Genomic DNA, 26,136 nt, shown 5'->3' with positions numbered 1-26,136 from the left:
GAAAAAAATTGCATTCACTTCCACAGGTCTCGTGATATTGTTATCCATGACCTGAAAAAAAAAAATAAAAGGGAAGAACCAGACAGACGAACTGTACTATCACGGTGTGTCATGGAACGCCTCAATTGAACCCAAGTGCAAAGTCCTTCAGCACCGCCCGGTGTTACATCAAAACAACCCCAAAGGATTCAAAATTTAGAGTACATGTATGCTTCATGTTTTGATATGTTTCCCCCCCCCCCCCCACACACACTTTTTTTTTAATTCGAAAAGGCAGCCACAGCACACTGAGTGCCATTTTTGTTTCTTCTTGAAAGGAACAGACAGAATGGGGCAGACAGAATGGGCCAGAAATCAGGAACACATACCATGTAACAGTAGAGAATTTATACTCCCATCTTTTCAAGTTTTTTCCACCAAATTTGCCATTAACGGTATCGCACGTGTTTGTCCATAAGTTGACAGGAATTCAATCCACAGTTTTCATCAACTATAGCTTTGTGAGATAAAAATTATCATTTTTAGCATTTTTGATCCCAGAATGGACTGCACAGGATACACTGGATGACATCAATAGATTGTATGCTTGCAGTATCAAACCAATTCCTATACAGCCCCCAAATTTCTTCCATAACTTGGCAGAACATCAGAATCAAAACTGATTCTCTTATCTACAAGGGAAAAACTATCAAATGAATCCGCTTCCCTTAGATTATGCTTCTATCCCCCGTGTAGAATATTAGCATAATTTATGGGAAGCAGACAGACATTTTTTTTATTTTTTTGCTGATGTACATAATATTAAAAGGAATTATATACATGGATATATGTTCTATCACAGAAACAGATTTCAGTATAAAAACTTACTACTGTTCATTAATAAAGAATTATTCTGTCAAAGATAAGTTATGCGTAATGTATGGACATTTTTGTGTACACTTCAAATATTTTATCTTCTCAGTTCATTAAAGGAACAAAGACAGAAAGACAGTGTGACAGTGATATGCACCGATTAGTCCCACAAACTGGTTCTGACGTCATGTGAGCGACCATGGCGAATGGGTGTGATCACTTTCTCACCCGCAGCACAGGTGACCCCGATTTGAACAAACGAAAATGTCATACAAACAGAATCAACAAATCTTTTATCAAAAAAACAAAACAAAACAAAAAAATCCAAGGGTACGGGAAGTGTGTAGGGACATGTATGCAAGCTAGAGGTTTTCAGGCCCGACTGGTCACGGTATTTAGTGGATATTCTGTGGGGCTTTTAAAGGGCGGATCAAGCCATATTCTATGAAGAAAGGTTGCCCATCCTTGCAGTAAATGACAGGCTTATGACATCCACAGAGGCATTAAATGCATTTCTGGCTATCTGAGCAGCTTTGTGTTAAAGTCATCCCACAAAAATGCCTACAACACTCTTAAACCCATGCCTCAAATGCATACAGACATGTCATAGAGTATAATTGATATTTTCTCCCATATTTTTTTCTCCTCATTGAAAAACTAATCCACACAATGCAATTCCTCAAAACTTAAACCTATTGAAAGCAATATTGCATGGTGACATTATTTACTATAATCTCTTATTCTAGCAAGTAATTTGCTGATGTCTCATTGCAAATGTGTGTCTTTTCTTTCAGTACAAACTCAGACAGTCTCTAAAGTCCCAATAGCATGCAAGGCAACACTTTTCTAACAGAAGCTTCCATTCAAAGGTAGCATTACATGGATTACTACACATGATTCCATCTCTAGCTAACTTCAAAGGCATACTACATGGGAAGTGCAGTGAAGAATGCACGTCGCAATATCAACACGAGGAAATGACGATCATAGAGAGCAAATATTATTTCAGCGTTGACACACTTTAGAATGACATCACAAGTATTTACATGAATATCACCTTTTTTTTTCTATTTTCTGTCCTTTCCTGTGCTCCTACTTTCGAAGAGTGGCCTAAACTATTACAGCAGATATTACTCTTTATTAAAACAGAAACGGTGTATCATGGTATACCATGATGGGACGGATGTTTATCATTAACGATGATACATTTTTTGAATGAGGAGGAGGAGGGGGGGGGGGGGGGGCAAAATGATGGAGGTGAATCAGTGACAACCCAAAGTTTAATTTACCACCAGAATGTTTCATTTCTAGTTAATGTTTCACTCTTTTCACCACTGCAAATGACTTGAAAGTGGGGTGTCTGCCACGAGAGGAACCTCATTCTATTAAACCCTATGCTCGTGCAAGTGAAGGGGGGGGGGGTGGGCGGAGGGACTACCCCTTTTAATTGCATCTTGCATTAAAGAATTACAGACATATGCATCTGTAACACACAGAAACACACACACACACACACACACACACACACACACACACACAAATCCACACGCAAAATGACAGTGGGCACAGATAGTGCATGATAAATTCACAATGCAAGTTTGGCGCCCCCAAATACAACCCACTGCAAAAACTCAACACTCGCCTAGTGAATGTGGAAAAAGGTCACTGGCTTGAATTTCTACCCCAAGAAATAATCTCGCGTTACATTCAACCATCCTTATTCGCATAATTGATCATACCCTCCCTATTACAATGTTCTCAGTTGATGTCTACTACACAACACGTGAAACCATAGACAATTATCAATCGACACATGAAACCAAGAATCGATTTCCAGCTGGAACTCGAGCTCCCTGCATTTTGCCAGCCACATAAAGTACATAACCCATCAGACGATGAATTTCTCTTTTCTCCTCTATCTTTTTTTTTTTTTTTTTGCTAAAGATTGTTCTGTGCCATCTTTTCTCAATCTTTTTGGTTTTCCCCGTGCAAAACTTTGCCATGAAACTGCTCCAATAGTGATTTGTGAAACTTTGGTATTTTCATTTTTTCAAATTCAGCATGAAACATACACACGAGAAACAAAATCATGAAATATATTCCAAATTAATGAGAAATTCAATTTTCAGCTCACCAGTTCTGCTATCCTTTTTCTGTTCTGCTCAATACATTTCTGGATAGGTCTTGTCGGTTTCTGGAGTAGGAAAAAAAAACCGCATAGAATTAAATGCATGTCAAACATACATCAATACTATTTCCAACAAAGATCACAGCCCAACACGCAGACAGAACGGATGGTCTTCTGAAGAAATTCACTTTGTGAAGCTGAAAAACTTCCAATGGAAAATGCGCAGACACAATGGTGAAAGCGATCTTTCAATTTGCTGAGTCTATATGTGAGATCTACAGGTACTTCAGCATGGCTACCTCTCAATAGTGTGTTTCAAAGAGAAGTTTTTTTCAAAGCACTAAAATAAAAGAATTCTACACAGGTGCCATACTTAAACAAGGAAGAGAAGAAAAAGGAGCTGGCAGTGTTATTGTCACAGTCTGGTCTTGCATCCCAATGTGGTCAAAATTTCTGCCTGCATTTTTCCTCGCACATGCTGAAGTGTAATGGTATCTAACATCACCTCAAAACTTTTCTGATATCCAATCCCTGAATCCTACACAGCATTAACAAGATTTAATCTTAGTGGAAAAATGAGCAAAGAAAATGGGATTCCACAAGATGTAATCTTGTGAGTTCAACAGGGCGTGCACCTGCAAAGTCTAGGTTCAATCAAAAATTCGTTCCAGTATCACACATAGACACAAGCAGATTATGAGAATCATCTTCATGAGGTACATGTACAGTAGTAGCTAATGTGTCCACCTCTCCAAGAAGAGGAAGTAAGTCCACTCACCGCTGCCTTGTCACGTTTGATTTTCTCCTGGAGCTCCGATATCTCCTTCTTCATCTGTTTCAGCTCTTCGTTGCTTTTCTCAACGACCTTTGGCTCAGCTGTCAAACAAGGAGTATGCCAACACGGATTGTTCAAAATCCCACTCCTCGACAAATTAAGTGCATAAATTTTTTTTCTTCATACCATTTCCCTACTTATTGTGCCAGTGCTACATGTATCTTAATGAGGGCAATGCTAGTTAGGAGCATACAACATAGAGATGTTCAAAAGTATACTTGTAGCTTGAATAGAAGACAGAAGGATATTAACATATACCAGAATAAAATAGGACGCACAATCACAAATCAAAAGGAATCGAAACTGATCATAAGAATCGTTTCAATTTCCGACACAGCATCTTTTCAAGTTCACAGATATCTTGTTCACTGAACTCAGTAATGCACTATTACTTTCACTTGATACTACTCTACACATTTCAGTATTGGGGTGGAATCCCGCTCGCATGCACTTGATATTCATTGCTGTGGTGATATTGAAAAGTATAAAGTAGTTGTACAATAATTATCTTTCACGAAAATAATAGATATAATTTTGACCTGGAATATGCTAGTAGCCTGTTCTATTACTATTGTAATTAAAAAAGTCCTCAATCACTATGTCAAGTGATGTAAAAAGGATTAAGTCATTAACTTCTTCATCTAAAAAGACTTAAATTTAGAGTACAGTTCGACCTCGATTATCCGGCCTCCTTTTATCCGGAAATCTCTATTATCCGGACGCGTTCACGCAGTGAAGGACTTTTTTTTTTCATCTAAAAATTGAGAAAAAAACAGTGACTTTAACATCTTTTCATGGATCTATTTCACTAATTTCATAAGATGTGCATGATAGGTTTCTCAATATCTAATGAGGTAAAACATGTATGATTTTCACATAAAGATATAATTTATTTTTGTGAAGAAGGGACTACAATTTTGCGCAGGCTAGCATAGATTACACCACCGTTGTGGGGTACGCTACCTGCCTAGCTGCCAGTGCACTGGGACGGCAGCTTGGACCATTGTGTCTCCCATATCCGGCCAATTCGCTTATCCGGATGAGCGCCGGTCCCGACATGGCCGGATAATCGAGGTCGAACTGTACTTTAAAATCAGATATGTTAGATGTTATTGGGATGCAGAGAAAAAAAAAAGTGAAAAATAGCATCCCTCCTCTAAGGAGTTCACTGTACCTTCGTTGCGGTCATTTGGTGTGAGTGACACTTCGGTGAGTGGGATGTACCACTGGAAATCGTATTGCCCTTTATCACGCTGGAACATTCCACTGTAATGGGAGTTAAAAGTGGAGGGGAAAGGATAAAATATAGAATAAATGACATAAGGTCAACAATTACATCCCAATTTCATCTCAATTTGTCAGTGCATTGTGTGATCTGTAAATATCTTACATTATTTGTTGTTTGAAAGTTTTTATGGTGACATAAAATGTAAATGAGAGAGGGAGGTTTGTGTTTACACCATGCGTATGGAGTCCTTGAAAGGACTGTTGTTGGACCTTACATTATTACCAGCCCATTCACTGTTCATCAACATAAATATCATCATTTGTGGCGGCCAAGGTCGATAAGGAGCAGCACTGCATGAGCACGGTTTCAAGATACGAGATTACAATGTATCAATGGATCAATCGTGGTAAAGCATGATGATGCAAGTATTACCCTCATCAATGATCAGCCAGCACTCTCTATTTTAAAGACAGCGAAACCAATCCATGCCACACCAAGCTGAACCCTCTCTGTGCCAGGGACTTTGGACAGTGTGTACAACACTATGGGGTTTTCTGTGCCAAACAACACGTAACGCACACACAGGATTTCCACCCTGTTTGACATAGTGGTGGCTTAACTTGAGAAATGTCATTGAACTTTGCTGACCAAGCAGTATGAAGATGTTCAAATATGTGACAAAAAGAAAGCATGTACTTCAGCACATTAAATTTATAAGAATTACACTGCTGCTACCAATTGCAACAGAGATCTATGGACAAATACCACCATGCTGATTAACAGTTTACTCAATCTTTATTCTATGAATGACTGTTGCTGAATCTTAATTCTAAAACTACTGTGCATGAGAAATATTGAGTGTGGGAAATCCAGTCACAGACTGGTTTTTACTATTTTCAGGCTGCTAGCCTTTATTTCCCACCCCAGTGTTTTCATAGCTTCACACGTACACAATGCCAGGGCTCTGTCAGCACACAGGACCATATTGTCTGTTTCTTTATCCCATATCAGAAAAGAATTTGCCGCAATAGGTTCACACACTTGGCTATCCGCGGTCACATTAATATGAAACTCCTTGCAGTAATTTGCCCTATGCAGCATGTGTAAACGACAGCAAATTAAATAAATTTTTTGCATCGTAATGCGAAAACCGATATTAAACTCCCGTGCGTGAATGCACCTATTGTTTAAGGGTGCACAGAGGGAAAGGACAGGGGAAAGCGGGAGAGGGCTACGATGGACGGCTTACCTGACAGGGCGCTTTGAGGCACAGATGATGAGGTCAGACCAGAGAAGGATCCTCCGCAGCTTGCGGCCGCCATCCGTCCATTCCACTAAGAAGCCTTGTCTTAGGAGCTCTCTCTTCTGTACCAGCAAGGAGAAGACGCCACCAGAAGATGGAATTAAGAAAAGAGAAGCAGGGAATGTAACACATGAAGCATCGAATCAGTTACTACTCTGTATACCTATACATTCAAATCATTATCGCATGACCTGTGACATGGGTAACTTGTACAATATTGTACAAAACTTGTAACTTGTACAATATTGCACAAAACTAGTAACTTGTACAATATTGTGTGGGGGTGAGGGCAGGAGGTTCAAAAAAAAAATATTTAAAAACGTTTAAAAAGGTTGATATAACCCAACGTCATCAATATCAATCATTTTGCCACTATGTACAGATGGATTCCACTTGCCTTTTAATCCTGGTTATTACAGACCATTTGGAATATTTTACTCACCATTGATTATTATGCCTGTCATAAACATTTGGTAATTCTAATGAGGGGGATTTTTGAAATTTAGAAAACTGGACACATGCCAGAAACCTCTGCCAGAAGCAAAAATTTTGTCAAATTTTACCTTGTCAACCGTCATGTCTCTTTCAGAGTCTCTTCAAGAATGTGTTGAAATGAAAAATGTTTCAATTAGCACCTGCCTTTTAGTTCGACTTCTGTGAGAACAAGTCTTGGAAGAACAATGATCTATCCCACATGCGTCAATTGCCCCTAAGAATAGCTGACGATGTGAAAACGTCTCATATTTCCATTGTCTACGAGAACATCATGTGAATTTGACACCACACAACTGCTCACGTCTGAAACTGTGACGCACGCCAAGGTTCAGACATACTGCTGCGCTGAGTGGCATGAATAAACACATCAACTCCAAAGAGGTGGAGGAGGGGGTTTGGGTGGGGATTCCCCCCCCCCCCTAACAATTAGTTGGTTTTATTGGGGGGGGGGGGGGGTTAAAGACCTGATGTAGAAAGTAGTTGTTTGGAAATGAGTAGACACTCACTCCAGATTACGTCATGGTTGGTAGTTCTACTGCACGCTTGCGCTGGAAAACAACACAAAGGAACACACAAAACCCTCTGGTCTACGCTTACAAATGTCAATGAACTCATATCTACTATGTGACAAGGCAATAAGAAAAGGATTGTCTCTTTTTCCATATTCAATTGTTGCAATTGCCCAAACTGCCCAAGGTGCACTTTCTTGTCACTGTAGTCTATGTGACACAGTAACTGAAAACACTTGGGCCCAAATTCACGAAGGTGGTACAAATGAAACCATGGTTTAAACCATGGACAAAAACCATGCAGCGCCAAGTGGCGCACGAAATATATCTTTACGAAATTGGTAATTTCGTCGACAAAATGACCGTTTCATTAACGAAATGTTCATTTAGTTACAAAATGTTGTCATTTCGTTACAAAATAAACATTTCATTGACGAAATGACTGATTTCGTAACGAAATATTCCATGCGACACATGGCGCTCCATGGTTTTTGTCCATGGTTTAAACCATGGTTTCATTTGTATCACCTTCGTGAATTAGGGTCTTGATGTCTAAATTGTGGTCTGGAATTTAATACGGAAGCATCTCTTTTCAGTCAATTTGATTGTTACTTTTTGCCGCAAAGAAATTATCTTTAAAAAAAAAATAAAAGTATCACCTACTCGATGCAAAAATCCTCAATTTTTAATAGATAAAATGCAGTACCCACTGAAATAGGGATTGGAACTATCACTGACTACAGTATGTCCCCCAAAAAAATTACAATCGGATTTTTTTTCATTGATAATACCCAATATAATTAAATATAACATCTTAGATCTATTTTGAAGAAAACCCCTGTCAATTTGGTTAAGCGGTCACAGAGAAATGTGGATTGTTGTAAAGCATGTCATGGGTCTGATTCTTCCAAGTTTATCGCTTGGATGCTCTTGGAACTGCATATCAATGTGTAAATACAATAGACAGAACCTGGAGGGAAAGGATTCCCGACATGCTCTACAAAATTCCTCATTTCTCTTTGACCACTGAAGCAAATTGCATGGGGTTTTCTGTAAGATGTGGGCAATGAGTTATAGTTTCATACCCTGAAATTGTGTTTGGATTGATTCGCTATTTTTAAAGTTATCGTTGCGGAGGGTACCATTGGATATGACACCTGTCTAGCAATCAGGTCATTGGTTTGCGTCCCACCCGAGTGAGTACATGGTACATGGTATGTATGCCTATGATTTATATCATGGCTATTATTCAAACACTGATGTTCTGGTGTTCATTTACGTCATTGAAGGGCAATTTGTCAATCAGTCGCAACAGAAGTATCACCTTTTCACTATCTCTGATTTATGTTTGCGGAGATTTGTGTTTGAATAGAATTGCAAGATAATAAACCAGCAGCGATTTCTATTGAGTGATCTACCAGTAAATCTCAATCCCCCCCCCCCCCATTAAAATGATCTATGGTAATACAGTATTTGGCTCATATTTCTAGATGCTATCACTGTAGCACACAAGGAACAGGTTACCAATATTGCAAACTCGATAAGAAAAAACACCCAAATACTAAGTACGTATGTGTGTCTTTTGACTCAGAAGCCCATTCGTTGCTTTGTACTCGTACCTGGTACATTCATCTTCATGACAGCTATAACAGAAGAAGCAAAACAAAGTCAATGCACTGCTTCTCCCCTGAGCACTGTCAAATATTGGATCAGATGGTGAGCAAAGTGCATTATGATTATGACTCATTTCATACATCAACTGAAACAAATCACACTTTCCGTACACATCTCTTCCCTGCCCCCCACCCCCCTTGCTCTCTCTCTCTTTCTACTATATGTGGTACACAAGTGGATGATGTACAATGTATCAACTCCATGTGACAATCACACCATAGACGTTTGATACCTTCTGTATTGAAAAGCAAGGTTTCCATTTGAGTACCAGGTATTCTAGAAGTTGTACATAGTTTGTCGCAAACCTTTGCATTATTCCAAAAAATGAATATATTATATTCAAGATGTAATTCTCTGCTTCCAAACAGGAATTTTTATGGAACAGTATTTATTTGGCGCATTACCAGCCCCCTTACAACAATGTTTTCATCTCAACAGCAGTATTCATCTTTATGGTACAAGAAACCAACAAGATTTTCATCCTCCCCTCTACCAAACTGAATTAGTCAAGTAACAATTTTTCATCGAGGTCCCATTTTGTGGAATACTTTACCAAATGAACTGAAAAACTGCAAATCATCGCAGCAGTTCAGAAACAGCTTTAGATGCACTTTCCATATTTAATAGCATCATAGTTTTGTATATATTCTGCCAGTATTTTACTCTTTATTATTTTCCTTCTTCAGCCTGTATTCCATTTGTGTTCTACATATTTTGTACCATATCATTTTAAGTTGAGAAAGTCTTGTATTTACTTTGGGACCTTTTCTCCAACAAGCCTGAAGGCTTTAATTGGTCCCCCACAATGAATATGTTTACACTATGACGCTATTCTGTTTTACAAACGATAATCCTGCCAGTTTGTTTCCTATAGGTGCATAGGGTACCAAAGACAGCTGTGTGAGGCAGTGACAATAGCAAGATGGAACTTGGTTTTGGTGTACCACTGTATCGTCGCTTGCCCGGAAGAAGGGAACGAGCGCGCGAATACGCGTAAAAAATAGATTTCGAGAAAATCGCAATTTAAAGTTTCAATTGACTATATCTTTGATATTTGAATATCAATACTGCTGAAAATTCACAAGTGAACAGATAATATTCCAATTTGGTACTAGCTAAAGTGGCTATAATGAATAATCTACAAATCTTATGATATTGCTTATGATCTTACCTCATGCAGGTCTTTTCTCGAAATCTATTTTTACGCGTATTCGCGCGCTCGTTCCCTTCTTCCGGGCAAGCGACGGTATGATGTCAAGAGCGTGTATGACATTAAAGGGGAAATCCAGTCCAAATTATAAGTTAGTCTGTTAAAAAAGAGTAAAATCTTACGAGTTCAGCAGTAAAAATTTGACTGAAATCGGACGAAAAATAAGAAGTTATGGCATTTTGAAGTTTTGCTAATTTCTGCAAAACAGTTCTTGAACAGTGGATATGAATATGCAAATGAGTGAGTTAACCATGTTATAACCTTACATTTTTCCATTGATCGTGTATAAAAATATGACGAAAATTCAATGTTTCTATCATTGAAGTCTGAACATGATGTTATTCCTGGTTGAATAACTACAGAATAGTGATCATTTAGATATACAAGAATTTGAGCGTTGGGCATAATTGCGTTTGAAAAAAAAAAAAAAAAAAACTGGAAATTGCAAAATTTTATGTACAAACAACATGGTAAGTTGTGAGGGAATGATATGCTCACTTTGCCATTTGCATATTCATATTGACCGTTTAAGAACTGTTTCCCAAAAAATTAGCACAACTTCAAAATGTCACACCTTCCTTATTTTTCATCCGATTTCGATCAAAATTATACTGTTGAACTTGTAATATTTTACTCTTTTCTTATCAGATTAACTTATATTTGGACTGGATTTCCCCTTTAACAGTTTTTTGTACTTTGGGTGCCGACCAATAGAAGCACAGGACATTGTACACAATGTCAAAAGTCCCTGACACAGGAAGGGTTGAAAATGACAACAAAGGAACCGAAAGGCCAAGACCCTGCCTAAGTTCCTGTCTGCTTCAGGAAGTGGCGTCAATACAATAATTTCATTAATCCCCACATAACTTTGACAACAATTATGATTAGTTTTGATCAGGTCTATTCAATCTGAGCTCAAGAACATGTGAAATAAAAGGCATCTCTCCAGTTTCATGACAATTGTACATCGAAACTACAGTGATTCAGTGTTACTGTGTATTACACAGCCATCTGCTGAAAATGTTGTTATTGACACAGGATGGTATTTGATGAGTCTGGTATCAATATGCAAATAGTGATAAAGTGTATTAGTTGTAGTGACATCTAAAATTGCTTGTGGGTATGATAAGAAGGCATTTCAACTCTAAGCACCCTTACTGTGAGTTATCAACAGTTGTTGTCATTCCTGCCAGCTTTTTATAGTGACTACAATTGAAAGCATAAATGTAGAATGTTTCTCTAAAATTGGATTTAAACCCTTGAGGATGGGCAGATTTTGCTACAACATGCAGTTTCCCATAGATGATTGCCCGAGTAGACGCGGGACTCGACCTCAACGGGATAAGTCACTATTTCACTTTTCTTTTCTTTTTCTTTTTCTTTCTTTTTTGAATTGCAGCTTATAATTTGAAAATGCAAATCCTACAAATTTAGTTTTGATCATGCTAAGCTGCATAAATTGAAAACAAAAAGTCTTGAGCAAAGTAGGCTACCAGCCTAAATACATATTTGTGGTCCCAACAAAGCTTACAAAACTCATTTGCCAAAACTTGTCAAAACAATGAACTTCATGCAATCAAAACCTTTCAGGGTTTTACTGTAAAACATGATATATTCCCGGCATTAATATTTCGCGAATTGGAGCCGACGGCCTTTTTTGTGGCATGAAATTTTCGCGAACTGCCACTGGCATTCAGTGCATATAGTGTACAAAAGAACTTTCGAGTGCATTTTAATTTCGCCAATCTTCACGCTCGCGAAATTCGCGAAATTAAAATGCACGCGAACATTTCTCGTTCTACAGTACTTGTACACATACAAAATGATGCCCTTTTTCATTAAAAAAAAGGACAAAAAGTGTTTTCATGTATTTATGTAAAGAGCTTCATGAAATTTCTACAGCCCCTACGACAAGGAAAAAAATGGACCCCTATTATTTGACAAAATATATCTGAACTTTATACCCTAGACATGATCACATTGCCAAAAAGCCAGAGATACATGTTTCATACTAAACCCCAACAAAATGTTGTTCTTCACAGGGGGAGATAATGTGTCTGATCTAGTCTCTGATGTACTAAGCATACATCTGGGTCATACAAAAGAATTAGATGTGTGAGCATTTGGGCATGTCACATTGTAATCCCTATGAGCTATACCATAAGTGGGGGAATTCCACACGTTCTGGTCTTTTCAGATCTATACCGGGAGTGGAAGAACTAACCCAACCAACAACACCTGATCGTAATCTTCTGTAGACAGAATGTGGCGATCAAGGCTGATTTTTTTTTCTTTTTTGTGTGTGTGTACAAGTATTTTTGATAATTAAGAAAAAGAAAGAATGGAATGTCTACTTCTATTCTCTTCAAGTGAACCAAAATCTTTGTTAGTTGACAAGATGCTCAATCCTTTGTGTGTGTTGAGTGCCGTTTGGCATAGAGAACCCCATAGCAGTGTACACACTGTCCACAGTCCCTGGTACAGACAGGGGTAAACTGTTTCACATCAACTTTGAATCTCTGAATACAAATGATAAAAAAGATTGACTGTTTACCCCTTTGACTTCCAGCATAACAAACACATCATGACAGAGAAGCTTGTCAGTGTGACTGGATGCATAAAGTCTTCAAAAACAGATTTGTGTCCCCCCCCCCCCCCCAACCCACATACAAGGAGGGGAGAGGGGTACACAAAGATAATCATTTACCTATTTGATTTCTGGCATGACAGTTAACATAGCACAATATCTATTTCATGAGGCAATTAGGGAAAATACGGTTAAGAGGAGGGGGGGGGGGGGGACATGAGTGTACCTTGGGGTGGCGAATAAGTCGTTGTTCACCACTATTTCATGACTTGATTTGCTTGTACTTTAGTTCCCCATACAAATTTCTCCCCCTGCCCCTTAATCTATTTATGACACACTGATCAAATTCGGCACTCTCAGCCCCAAGTGCAAACATCGCTGGATGGGTCCAAATTGGTCCGCCTTCCTGACAGCCATTCATCCTCACCTGCAAGTCATGTTTGTGTTTATCATTACTTAAATATTTGAGCAGCGTACAAACTTTGACGCACACAATCCATCACTCTCTCTCTATCTCCCCTCTGTCAATATCTCTCGGGGCATTGGTGTTTCAATCTATCCATCAAACAATATTTTATTATACTTCCAACTAAATATTTCTGCTAATATCTATCAATCTACCTATCAATCTAACAAGCCAAAACATATCTTCACATATATATATATATATATATATATATATATATATATATATGTGTGTGTGTGTCATGTATCTACCAATAACTCTCACCAACACTATCTTTCCGTCTCTCTGACTGTCTGTCTGTCTGTTTGTGTGTCTATCTATCTATCTATCCATCCATTAATACGTATATACATACATACATAATATACATTACATAAAACACATCTATCTTTCTCTTTCTAATAGTTGGTTATTTGATTTCAGCTTCTAACATAAAACAACAAAACAATTTTTACAAATCATCTCATAATTATTGTTCACTTAAAAATGTTTCTTTTCTTTTTCTTATCTTTCATTTTTGTGGGAGGTAGGTATCTAATCTCTCCCTCTTATCATGACATTACTTTAAATTCTGCAATATATCGGTAGGAAAAAAAAGCTACTAACACTGTATTACATAAATGCAATAAGAGGCTGCCTAAGGCACATAATTCTCTATCAGGGAAAATGTTCCAAAAGCCCTTTCCCAAGAAGCTACTGCACACGTATACTGGGTCCAGTAATTTGCTGAAATTTGCCTGGTATGGGGAAGTAATTGTGTTCATTTCGCTGCCAGGCACACCCCCTCCGGTGACAGCTCAAGTACATCAAGTCTAGTGGCTTACAGTTTATCAAAACACATTTGATAACTTGAATTGGGCGTCATTATTCAATCATGCCACTCATGTGATGGAGGGGGGGGGGGGAGGGGAGTGGAAAGAAGGAAGGGGAGTATTACAGCTCATGGTTGTTAGATGTGTGTTGTGAGGTTTGCTAACAAACATTGCATTAGGAGTCTACAGTCCTAATGTAGGCAAGCTTGCTTGAGGTTACTTGCTGGCAAGTGTGAGAAGTCAAAATAAAAGAAACCATGGGCTTTTATTATACTTACTGGGTACTGGCAGGGATGGGTAGAATCTGAATACAAGCAGATGTTACAAGTCTACTTGACACTGTCTACTTGACACGTGACACTCTTACACTGTTACCCCTTTCACAATAACTCGATCAAGTAATCTCAGAAATGCTGCACTTTTCCTGGATGCAGTATATATATATATATATATATATATATATATATATATATATATATATATATATATATATATATATGTTATTTATATATACATTTTTTTTTTTTGGTACCAGAGAAGTAGACATTCATTCTAGAACTACATTTATGCAATCAGACCCCATGGATTCAACATAGGGTGTGTGCATGTACACGAATATAGTACAGGCATGTGTTTTTGTGTTGGACCATGTACGCTATACAGCATAATAGGGCTTGTGTTTTCATGTCTAGTACCACTGTATACATATACTGCTCTCTGGCAAGAGAGGATTTCTGTCGGGTCCATTTCTCTCCTCTGGCCCTGCTGTTGAAATGAACTTCAGGAAGCAGGAAACGGCAGATGGAAGTTCTCGTCTGTCTACGAGATAAACAACGTTACACTATATCACTGAGAGAGACCACAACAGACGGGGAGCAACTGTGATGGATTACACATCCATCCACGGGATGTTGGTCCATTGACGCGGTTGACCCGGCCCCGCCCGACAACGGCACCATGCCCTACTACCATTGGTGGTTACCCATCTCTTTGAAAAACATCATTGTACCCATCACCACCACCACCAGCACTACCATTTGGGCTCAGTGAACATTCCCAGCACAAGAAAATATTGTACAGTGATGATCAAAAAAGAAGGAGGATGGGGCATAGTAGTTTGGAGGAAACATGATGTATGGGAGAGATGGGAGTGAGTGCAAGAGGAAGAGAATGACTAGTGTGAAGAAAGGGGACAAATGGAGGGAGAATGGTAAAGAAGACGGCAAAGACTAGTAATGATGTTGCCATGGTGATGAACCCATAATACAACTGCTACAGCACGCAGAAGGACCAACATGTGTAAAGGAGCAAACCCACAAAGAGGAGATTATAAAGAAAGAAGCAAGGGGAGATAGAGAAAGGGGAGATGGGGAGGAAAAAGAAAGAGAGAGAGAGATACATCATATGCACAAAAATTGGAGGGTTTCTGGCACTGAAAGTAGAGATAGCCAGGGATACATGTCACACATGAATGGCAAAAACTGAAACAAGGTGGACAGAATGAATATGAGAAATGAATTGAAATGAGAAAGAATAGCAAAGTAGAAGAGGAATAGAGGAAAAAGACAAAGAAGAGAAGATAAGGGCAAGAAGAAGAAGAAAACATAGAAAAAAAAGAGAAAAAAGAAGAAGGAGGAGATAATGAGGAAATGAAAAATTAAAGGGATCGTATAGTTTTGGTTGAGACCTAACTCCAGGTTTCTAACATTTTTTGGTAAGATAATAAGAAACCTCTTATGAAATATGAAAAAGCAGGTAATTCCATGAGGAATTCAACATTTATTTGATGAAAATTGGTTTTGAAATGGCTGAGATATCCAAAACAGTGCGATCCTAATAAAATGTGGGACCCACCCTTTATTACGATTGCTTTGTTTTACCTTGTTTTTGGATGTTTCAGCCATTCCAAACTCGATTTTCATCAAGTAAATTTGAATTCCTCTTAAAATGGTATGCTCTGTACTATTTCATAAGTGTTTTCTTGGTATCTCGCAAAAAAGTTAAAAGCCCAATTCTCATCTCCACCAATACTGTACCATCCCTTTAATGTAGCAGAGGAAGCAGACAAGAATGAAAGGACAGAAAGAAGGGATAAAAAAAGAAAGATGGAGAAGAGGAAAAGAAAGTAGAAGGGAAAGATGAGGGACAAAAGGAAGGAAAGAAGGGGAAATGAATGAATGAATGAATGAATGAATGAATGAATGAATGAATGAATGAATGAATGAATGAATGAATGAATGAATGAATGATTGTGGTTTACCTGCTTAGTGCTGTGAATCTCTCTGGTAGCCTCATCCACCTGCTTAAAGAATCTCTTGGTCTTCTCCAGCACCTGGCTAAAGATGCTGTGGTCCTCATGATGTTCTGGTGTGTGCTTCAGCAAATCCTGCACAACATTGAGGTTGGGGAAAGCAAGAGTGAAGGACAGAGAGAGAGAAAAATGTATCAGAGTATAATTCAACTTTGACATTCAAAGTGATATTTATGAATCTAGTCATAAACTCACTAATAAACTAAATCAACTTCAAAATAAACTGAATCAAAGAGAGGAAAAGAATGCATATATGTGTTCTTCAACTGAAAAAAAATATATATATATTTGATATTTATTTGTTTATTCAGTTTTATTTGAACAGGGTAGCTTTATCAGTAGGCAGGTATATACTTCCTTTCCAGGGGAAACTGAATACATACAATCAAACAATCAACTAGACAACGACATGAATGAGATAAGATTTCATTCATGTATTAAAAGAAAAGTCACTTTAATGAATGAAGTACAAAAGGAGAACGAAACCCAAATTATTTTTGTGGTAGAGTGAATGTAGCAGTGTTTGTAGTAAGCATCAGTAAAGTTTGAGGAGTATTGAACAATCAGTTCAAAAGTTATGAAAGTTTAAAGTTTCAGCACACCATTGCTGGATGGGAGGACTCCAACAGTTTGTGATGTCATTGCATGGCAGTGATATAAAGAAAATATAAAGAGGATTCCACACATCTTCACTTTACTAGCATAATGAAAGAGCTTTCTATACACATGTACCTCTTACAGAAGGCAGGGGAATAATATTACCCTTGACATATGTCAGTCACAAGTTGAGGAAATGCACACTTTCCATAAAAAGAATGAAATTTTGTGGAATTCTCTTGATATCTTGACTGCATATCATTTAATAGAGAAAGAGTACACACTTGAATAAACTTCAAAGGAGTGGTGACTAACTTTACAAATATTTCATGGTATATATAACTTTATCTCTAATAAGTACTACAATATGACACTACTCCTAATTTCCGCAGTATATTTCCTGTCTATCAAGCATTACAATCAAAACACTTTCTATAGATCACTGCTTGCAAAAGAACAAACACATAATAAATGAATATGTGGGCCTGGATTGTGAAGTGCCATTTCCATACTTTGGGGTTGCACAGCTAATTTTGCTGTCTTGGACACTACTTGCATAAATGTCCATTCCAATGGTTGAGCCCATCAAAGCAAAGTTCCTTGGCCCTTGCTTGGTTTTGGTTTTAAAGGGATGGTACAGTATTGGTGGAGATGAGAAATGGGCTCATTAACTTTTTGCGAGATACCAAGAAAACACTTATGAAATAGTACAGAGCATACGATTCTAAGACGAATTCAAAGTTTATTTGATGAAAATCGGGTTTTGAATGACTGAAACATCCAAAAACAAAGTAAAACAAAGCGATCGTAAAAAAGTGTGGGTCCCACACTTTATTAGAATCGCTCTAATTCGAATATCTCAGCCATTTCAAAACCAATTTTCATCAAATAAACGTCGAATTCCTCATGGAATTACATGCTCTTTCATATTTTATATTTCATAAGAGGTTTCTCATTATCTCACCAAAAAATGTTAGAAACCTGAAATTAGGTCTCAACCAAAACTATACGATCCCTTTAATTAGTAATTGTCTCCACTGCTTTGTTTTTGTTGTTGCTGCTGCTGCTATCCCAGGGATTACCAAAAATTTCACACAGCTCGAAAGTAAATATGACGCTACCGTGCAAATCAGTAACGCTCAATGCAATGAATCGCAAGCCAAGGAAGAAAAAGAGTGCATTCAACCTCTGTGAAATGTTTACACCCGCTACGGTTTCTAACCTCGCAGAGAAACAGAAGCCAGTATCAGCTGACTACAGGGCGACAAGGAGCATGGACCGACACAAGAGGAAATGTACTATGGCAAAATCAAAACTATAGATTTCCCCTCTTCACAGGTTTCGACAACAAATTAAAAAATAACAAATAAATGAATAAACAGATAAGGCTGACCACTTAAAACTGAAAACGCAAACAGTCACGGCAATGCACGCAAGTTTAGAAAGAGATCACATTCAAATAACAAAACAAAAACAAATCCAAATTGAAAGCATTGAAATTTTCAGTGAAAATCGTGACTTGGTGTATCTTGCTTACACTGAGAAACTATGTGGAGATAATACATAAACTTTTACTTCTATCAAGGTGTGTCTCATGGTAGCTCTTTGGGGAAGTACAGCATCTCTGAACTACCATAGTTATAGTTTTGGTTGGGATGGGGTATTCAGATTTTAAAGGGATGGTATGATTTCGGTTGAGGTTCGAATTCAACTCTTAAAGGGTGTGTACAGTTCTGGTTGAGGTGAGGATTTAGCATTTAACGTTTTGCGAGATATTCAGAAAGCACTCTATAAGATGTCAAAGAGCATGCAATTCTAAGGGGGTATTAAAAGTTTATTTGATGAAAATCGGTTTTGAAATGGCTGAGATATCCAAAAACAAAGTGAATCAAAGAGATCCTAATAAAGTTGTGGCATGTCGCCTTTTATTATTAGCACTTTTTTTGATATCTCAGCCATTTGAAAACCAATTTTCATCAAATAAACATTGAATCCTTCTTAAAATTACATGCTCTTTCATATTTCATAAGAGGTTTCTCATTATCTCACTTAGGAATGTAAAAAAACATGAATCCCCACCTCAACCAGTACTGTACAGGCCCTTTAAAGGGATGGTATAATTTCGGTTGAGATTCGCATTCAACTCTTAATGTTTCGTGCAATAATTAGAGACCACTTATGAAATTACCATCGTATGACCTCCTGTTTATGGATATCTCAGCAATTCCAAAACCAATATCCATAAACAAACTTTAAATTCCTCAAGGAATTGTATGCTCTTTTATATTTCATGATAAAGAGGTTTCTGATTATCTCACAGAATGTTGGAAACCTGAAGCCCCATGTCAGCCTAAACTATACAATTCTTTTTCACCTACACGTATTGTCACCAAATACAAATGACAATGCTGTACCAGCTATCAACAGCTTTTTAAATTTGTAAACAATATTGTGCTCTGGCAAATAGTAACTCTGGCAAAGACATGAACTACTTTGCATTGCAAGAGTACAACATTTGCACAGTTTTGTAGAGCATGGAATGGGCATGAAATGTGTGCACGAAAATATCTCATCAGTCTCATTCCCTGTCTGTTAGGCACATGAAGATGTGTATCAAAGGCTTGCTTGCTCTGATCATTTGGTGTAGACAATGTATATTTCAGTCTTCCACATTGTCCAGCACACAGCTCAATGCTTGCTACATTTAGACAGCTCTCCAGTGGCAAAATATCTTCACACCTTTTTTTTTTCTTTTTTTTTTCTTTGGTCATGCATGGATTCATTCATTTAAAAAAAAGGGGGGGGGGGTAAAAAAGGAGCTTCGGTGTCCTGCCATGCTGCTCACTAAATAAGTGTTCTCTTTTGAGGGGACAAGGGCATCACAATCCACAAGAGATTTTTAGAATCCATGCTTGGAGAGTTCGGAGTACACAGTGAGCTCTGAGTAGTTACTGTAGCACACTGCTGCTGTAGACTGTTTTGGCCGGAGGGGGGGAAGAGACATGTCGCTATTGTTAAAGTGTCCCACAGACTTTGTAGTGACTGTGTGGTCTTTCTTTAGATTCTATTTCTTTTTAAAAACTACATGAACCAGATGTTTCCCTGTCATAAAATGCATTTATTCATACTGTTCAGGGTTTAATAGTCTGCCTTCCAGACACCCCTTTTGTAATAATCACCACCAAATGAATGAGGACAGCGTCCATACGAATCAACACCAAATTTCTTTTTGGTTGATCTCCCAGGCTATCTATGAACTACAGTAATTGATTAACTACACACAACAGGAACATGTTACATACGTTAAAGGGATGGTACAGTATTGGTGGAGATGAGAATTTAGCTTTAAACTTTTTGCAAGATACCAAGAAAGCAATTATGATATAGTACAGAGCATACCATTTTAAGAGGAATTCAAAATTTATTTGATGAAAATCGGGTTTGAAATGACTGAGACATCCAAAAACAAAGAAAAACAAAGCGATCGTAATAAAGTGTGGGTCCCACACTTTATTGAAATCGCTCTTTTTTTTATATGTCAGCCATTTCAAAACCAATTTTCATCAAATAAATGTTGAATTCCTCATAGAATTACATGCTCTTTCATATTTTATAAGAAGTTTCTCATTATCTCACACACAAAAAAAAAAATGTTAGAAACCTGGAATTAGGTCTCAACCAAAACTGTACGATCCCTTTAAAAGTATTACTGAACAGAAAAAATATATATAATTCTTGAGGAGAGGAAGCAATCAAGAAAAAAAAATGAACTGACTTTGCTATAACATGCATTTCCCATTCACCCCAGCCTGAGAATACACGGGATTAGTCTTCAATGGGTTTAAAGCCTATTCCACTCAAAATTATTAGAACAAATGTATTGACACCTTTGAACTCAAGTGCACTCAAAGAAATAACACTTCATAATCTAAGTGCGTTTTCAAACACTATAAATGATTCTACATCTCATGTATACATATTGTATATTATCTAAATAAACAGGGCAGTGGCCCAGGGCCACTAAAAATTGGTGTCGGACTATCAGATTTATCTTTTGATGGCCCAATTTGGCAACTAAAGGGCTTTTCACACTTGTAAATTTTTGCTTAGTCCCGTACCAACGGTGGGGCTAAGGGGGGGGGGGGGGGGGAGGGGGGGGCCTTAGCCCCACCGTTGGTACGGGACTATCCTTAGCCCACTTTCTGTTTACACTCGTTTTTGCCAAAGTGGGCTAGCCCCACCGATAATCCCATACTATCTGGCCCTGCAAAATTGCAGGGTTAGCACCGCAATTGCGGTGCCAAGCAAGTGAGTATAAACAGAACGAAAAAATAATCCTGGGCTAAGCGACGGAGATGAAGTCCGACCCCCACTGACCAATCAGAAACGAGGTAATCAAGTGCTGCCGGTGCGTGCGTGTAGGTGTACAGTACATAGCGTAATCATGAATATTCATGTGATTTGGAAAGTAACGGACTAAGAAATACGAGTGTAAAAAGGTCAATTTTCTCCTTAGCCTCAGACAAGAGCTTAGTACGGGACTAATTGGCGAGTGTAAAAAGCTGAAGAAATTGGTGCGGGACTAACGATAGTCCTGGGTCAGAGAAAGTACGGGGTTAAGAAACACAAGTGTAAAAAGGGCTTAAGATTCCAAATGGATTGTTACTTTTGCTATATATATATATATAAGGTGAAGTGGGCTCAGCCTCGTACGTTGTGGGTGCTGCATTATTCTATTTATAGGAATGACTGCTCGCAGACTATTAAAGGCTATTAGTGAACATACTGCAACGTGTGTGAGCAGTCATTCCTTCGTCACACCTATATATGATATGTAACATAAACAAATTTAACACTTTTTAGCACAGCACACTGTTGATTATATTGAAACAAAACAAATAAACAAAAAACTTCCCTCCCTCTAAATCAATGGAAGATTCCACCTTTTCATACTTACCATTGACAAACCTCTACCCCTAGAAGATCAGTCTATTATAGACAATATAGATTGATCAATCAATCTAAAGGCAATTGACCCTCCAACACACACGCACAAATTGCAAATAGGCGTGACATCATCGGTGTGATATCATCCCGGACTTTTGGCGGACACCTCCCTCTTTGTAGTAGCAAAGACAATTTTAGCGACATCTGACTCAGAAGATCTACTCAGCACCTCAGATTCAGTGACACCAATGCATCACCCCGCAAAATTTAATTCATTTACAGGCCAGTGTGAAAATAGAAATTGCCTGTCTGTTGCGTGGTTGACTATGTCTACCTTTAAGCATGAGAATCGTATGGCTCCACCCTCTTCACTTTCCTTTCTCCATCTCTTCTTTCTATCTCTCTATCCCACATCCTTATTCTCTCTGAAGGTGATTGCCCTTATGCTCATCTTATAAACCTTTTGGGAGTCTCCCATCACCCCCCCCCCCCCCAAAAAAAAAAAAAAAATGGGAAAGAAATTGAAACAAAGAGACAAAAGAAGTGAGGTTTACATAAATATTCTTCAGAGAAAGATGTTTCCAAGTGAAGACCTTCGTCAGTGTAGGAAGACAGAGAGCTATGAATTAAAATCCAAAGTGAAAAAAATGAACATGCAGCAATGGTATTACCGAAAGTCAGTTGGTCTTATTAAATGACATCCTCCAAGCCATTTAAAGTTTGTGTGTCCCTTTTGCAATCCTGAAAGTTAGATTCCTTTCATAAGCTGGTATATTGGAGAGGTAGGTAATTATAAAGATGGTTTCTCAAAACAACAAACTACCAACTTCTTTATGATGGAGGGGGAGGCAATACTATAGATTCGGAGAGCATTTATATTTCTTGAATTTGAAATACTGTACAAGAAGAATACAATGCCATTCACATCACAATCACCTGACTATATCAACTATTTTGAGGTATAACACAGGAAATGCTCACTTCATGCAAGACTGGCAGTGAAAGGGTCACAGCCTTCTACATTTATTGTCTGCTTTTCCCAAAAAATTGTCACAGGTCAGTCTCCCAGCTTTAGAAAAAGAAGGTCAGTTATAGGTCAAATTCTCACTGCATGTAATTCTTTGAGTACTATATTCTTCAAGACATGAGATGAATTACCAAACAGTATAGTACGATGTACTTGCACATCCCCAAATGAAATACTAATTAACGATCATATCATTATATGCATACACTTTGAGCAAAAGAAAAAAAAAACATCTACAACTTGCTGAAAGATACTGATGCTCTGACAGACGCAGATATGAGAGGTGATGGATTTTTTTTTTCCTCAATGGTAAACAAGAATAAACTTAGAATGAGTTATGAACTGCGCTATTACCAATGCTAGATCTATGGATTGAAACTTAGTGGAAAATTGGGACGGTTTGCCAGGGGGGTTTACCGATGTACCTCAGAGATGCAAAAACTCTTCTGCAAACCTGCGCCCAGACCGGACCAGGGAAACACTGAATAAAATGCAATGTCTAGTGACCCCCTTAATGGCACAAAGTTTGCCGTCTGGCAGCTGGTCAAACACAGCGTGCCACCAGAGAAGGGTCTGGCAACGAGCCTACACCATGAAGTAACACCTTCATCAATTATCAAACTTTATGGCGGGGAGAACGAAAGTGAGTCACGCTCAAACGCAGCTGCATGGCATTGAACGATGGGGGGAAATTATGACTGGGGAGGGGGCGACAAAAAATGTACAGGAGCCACAGAAAACAAAAAGTCAATGACTTTGATCTGGTGCGCACCTCTCTGCTGCACAGAGCAGAACTGTGAAATCTGTAATTGCCCATTTGGCTTGCCATATGCTTTGCCTCTTGACTCGATGTCACATGAAACACAGATCATTTCACACCATCACAAGACTGAAATAAATTCACAAGGCCTTCCAGCTGGACATTTGATGTGACATGTCTGTTTTAATTTTATTCATTTTATTATTTCTTTGGAGGGGGCAGTGGAGATTCGAAGGTAAGGGATGTAAGAACACAACAATACACTGAGTATAATTTGGATGTAATGCAGCAGGAACAAGAGTTTCACACAAAGTGAAGTACAGATACAGTACAAGAAGCCTCAGTCACATTCCTATACTGTCTGATTTGTGCTAAAATATTTGACTCTACAATAGAATCTATGTTTCATTTTGATTGATGGTTTCATTTCTAGTCAATAAAACCTTTGGGGAGAAAGTTCTACTCTGTTTGGGGTAAATCCCTTCTAAATGGAAGAGCTCCTGGACGGAAAATGACATAATCATGCACCAGTCATTTCTACATGCAAAGCACTACCAATGATCCTGAACATATCAATGAAATTGAAGGACATATTTTACCACAGTTTTCTTTTACTGTAACTGAGGGACAGGATATTGCTTTTGTTTCTTTTAGATCGGTTTCCTTCATTAACACGGTTCTGTCTTGCAGAGAAACAACAGCTTGAAGTTTTGAGTTCTGCATGTGGATTGGGGAAGCAACACGTATTTGGTTTGGGGTTTTCCAACAACTTCCCTATCCTGTGAAACCGAGCCGCCACAAGTGGCTGCTTCATGATGTTCTGACATGCTAAGTGCCCAACGATCTTGTGGGCTTTATGGCAGTTTCAATTTCAGGGCATTATGAATGGTTTCCCCTCGTTAGCAACAGTGCATATTTTTTTTTACTCTTATTTAGGTCAAGTACAAGTACAACGTTGGTGGTTCATTTCAGGGTAGTTCAGACAAAGAACTGCCAATAAAGTTTATACACACATGGTACTGGTCTGTAAACTGTAACAAATTTTCTGTATACGTGCAGAATTTGGAGATACAGGTTTCTGTTTTTTCCTTTTTTCTGGCAAACATTGGTGAACTTTTTGTCGCAGGTTGGCTCGCATTAACCTCACTGAGGTTTGAAAAAAGACAGATTGTTTGGTGACTGTATTCAACCATCCATATTCATGGTTACATTGCCACATTCATTGTACAACATACAAGTTTATTTTTCATGGTGTTTTTTTTTTAGTTCACAAAAACCCTTCCACATCACAGTTATGCAATGACCACTTTTGTCTAACCAGGGCTTTTCTTCTCTTTGTACTCAATTCCCATTCGCCGCAGTCAGACTGGCAAAAGATTGCAAAGTCTTTCCGATCTTTTTCCGTCTGTTCACACTGGCAGCCAAACTTCTCAATATTTGGATCGAGGAGTTTTGGTCACTGGTGCATGCGTACAAAAAAAGAGGAGAGAGTGCGCCATCTGACAGCTAACGATTGTGATGTAACAATGCACACAGGTGTTTACCATCGAGGCACCGCCCGATATGCAGGTGGTGGACTGGTCATGTGACAAACATCGCGAAGTTTCCGTTGCAAGAGTTCAAATATCCCTAGTTTGAGTGGGAAGTTTCGTGAGAAGTTTGCAGTCACACTGGCAAAACTTTGAGATCTTTAGGATCGTGCTCCATGATCTTTTGCCAGTGTGACTGTGGCTACTGTTTCGTTTGCCATGTTAACTTTCCATGTATCCTCGTGGGGAAGGGGTTTTGTTGTGTGATTTCTTTCTTTGAAATGAATGTTGGTGTTTTGATAACGGTACATGCTATAATTTCTTGTGGAATTTGATGGAAATTGAGACAACTTGCAACACGGAACTAATATCTTCCCTTCCTGTTCATCCCCTCCCCCCCCCCCTCCCCCAACAAAAAGAAAATCACAAAAATAAAGAGAGAATTGGTATAAATGATGAAGAGTAAAGTGACCTTAGTAACTTGATCTATTATCCAATGATCAGCTCTTCATACAAGGCAGTATGCCCATGGATCAACTTACAAGTGTGTCTGAATGGTATGGAGATCACTTGGCATACAATGTAAACCTTCGACCTTGAAACTTGGATCATACACAGGTTTGATAAACCACACACAGTTTTATCAATCTGGGGCCAGTTTCCGTGACTTGCCCAGGTTGTGGCAGAGCACGCAAATGCGCGAACAAGAAACTGCCACCTCTCCTGAGGTGAAAGGCCCACCTACTGGTTTCCAAGGAAACATATGCCGACCTCAGCTAGATGACCAGGGGACTCTAAAGAGGGTCCCTCCCCCCCCCCCCCTTTGATCCGTACAAAGAAAATGAAATAAAATTTAACCCGACCAA

General features: G+C 38.4%; 1 protein-coding gene across 1 annotated transcript in view; it reads right to left on the bottom strand.

Moving 5' to 3' along the window:
• The window catches only part of LOC139734194 (active breakpoint cluster region-related protein-like), a 126,737-nt gene that overhangs the window by 28,702 nt on the left and 71,899 nt on the right, over nt 1-26,136 (bottom strand). The window contains exons 7-11 of the mRNA XM_071644999.1: nt 16,360-16,485; nt 6,293-6,408; nt 4,990-5,081; nt 3,759-3,856; nt 2,987-3,046 (exon numbers count right to left, since the gene is read on the bottom strand). Of these exons, the coding sequence (XP_071501100.1) occupies nt 2,987-3,046; nt 3,759-3,856; nt 4,990-5,081; nt 6,293-6,408; nt 16,360-16,485 (492 nt within the window). The remainder of the gene's footprint in view (nt 1-2,986; nt 3,047-3,758; nt 3,857-4,989; nt 5,082-6,292; nt 6,409-16,359; nt 16,486-26,136) is intronic.

The sequence above is a fragment of the Diadema antillarum genome, unplaced genomic scaffold, assembly GCF_040938485.1.
Source record: "Diadema antillarum isolate AM-2024a unplaced genomic scaffold, OU_Dant_1.0 seq00000512_RagTag, whole genome shotgun sequence".
Taxonomy (NCBI): domain Eukaryota; kingdom Metazoa; phylum Echinodermata; class Echinoidea; order Diadematoida; family Diadematidae; genus Diadema; species Diadema antillarum.
The sequence above is the reverse complement of the archived record's forward strand: the minus strand, read 5'-3'. Positions and strand labels throughout refer to the sequence as shown.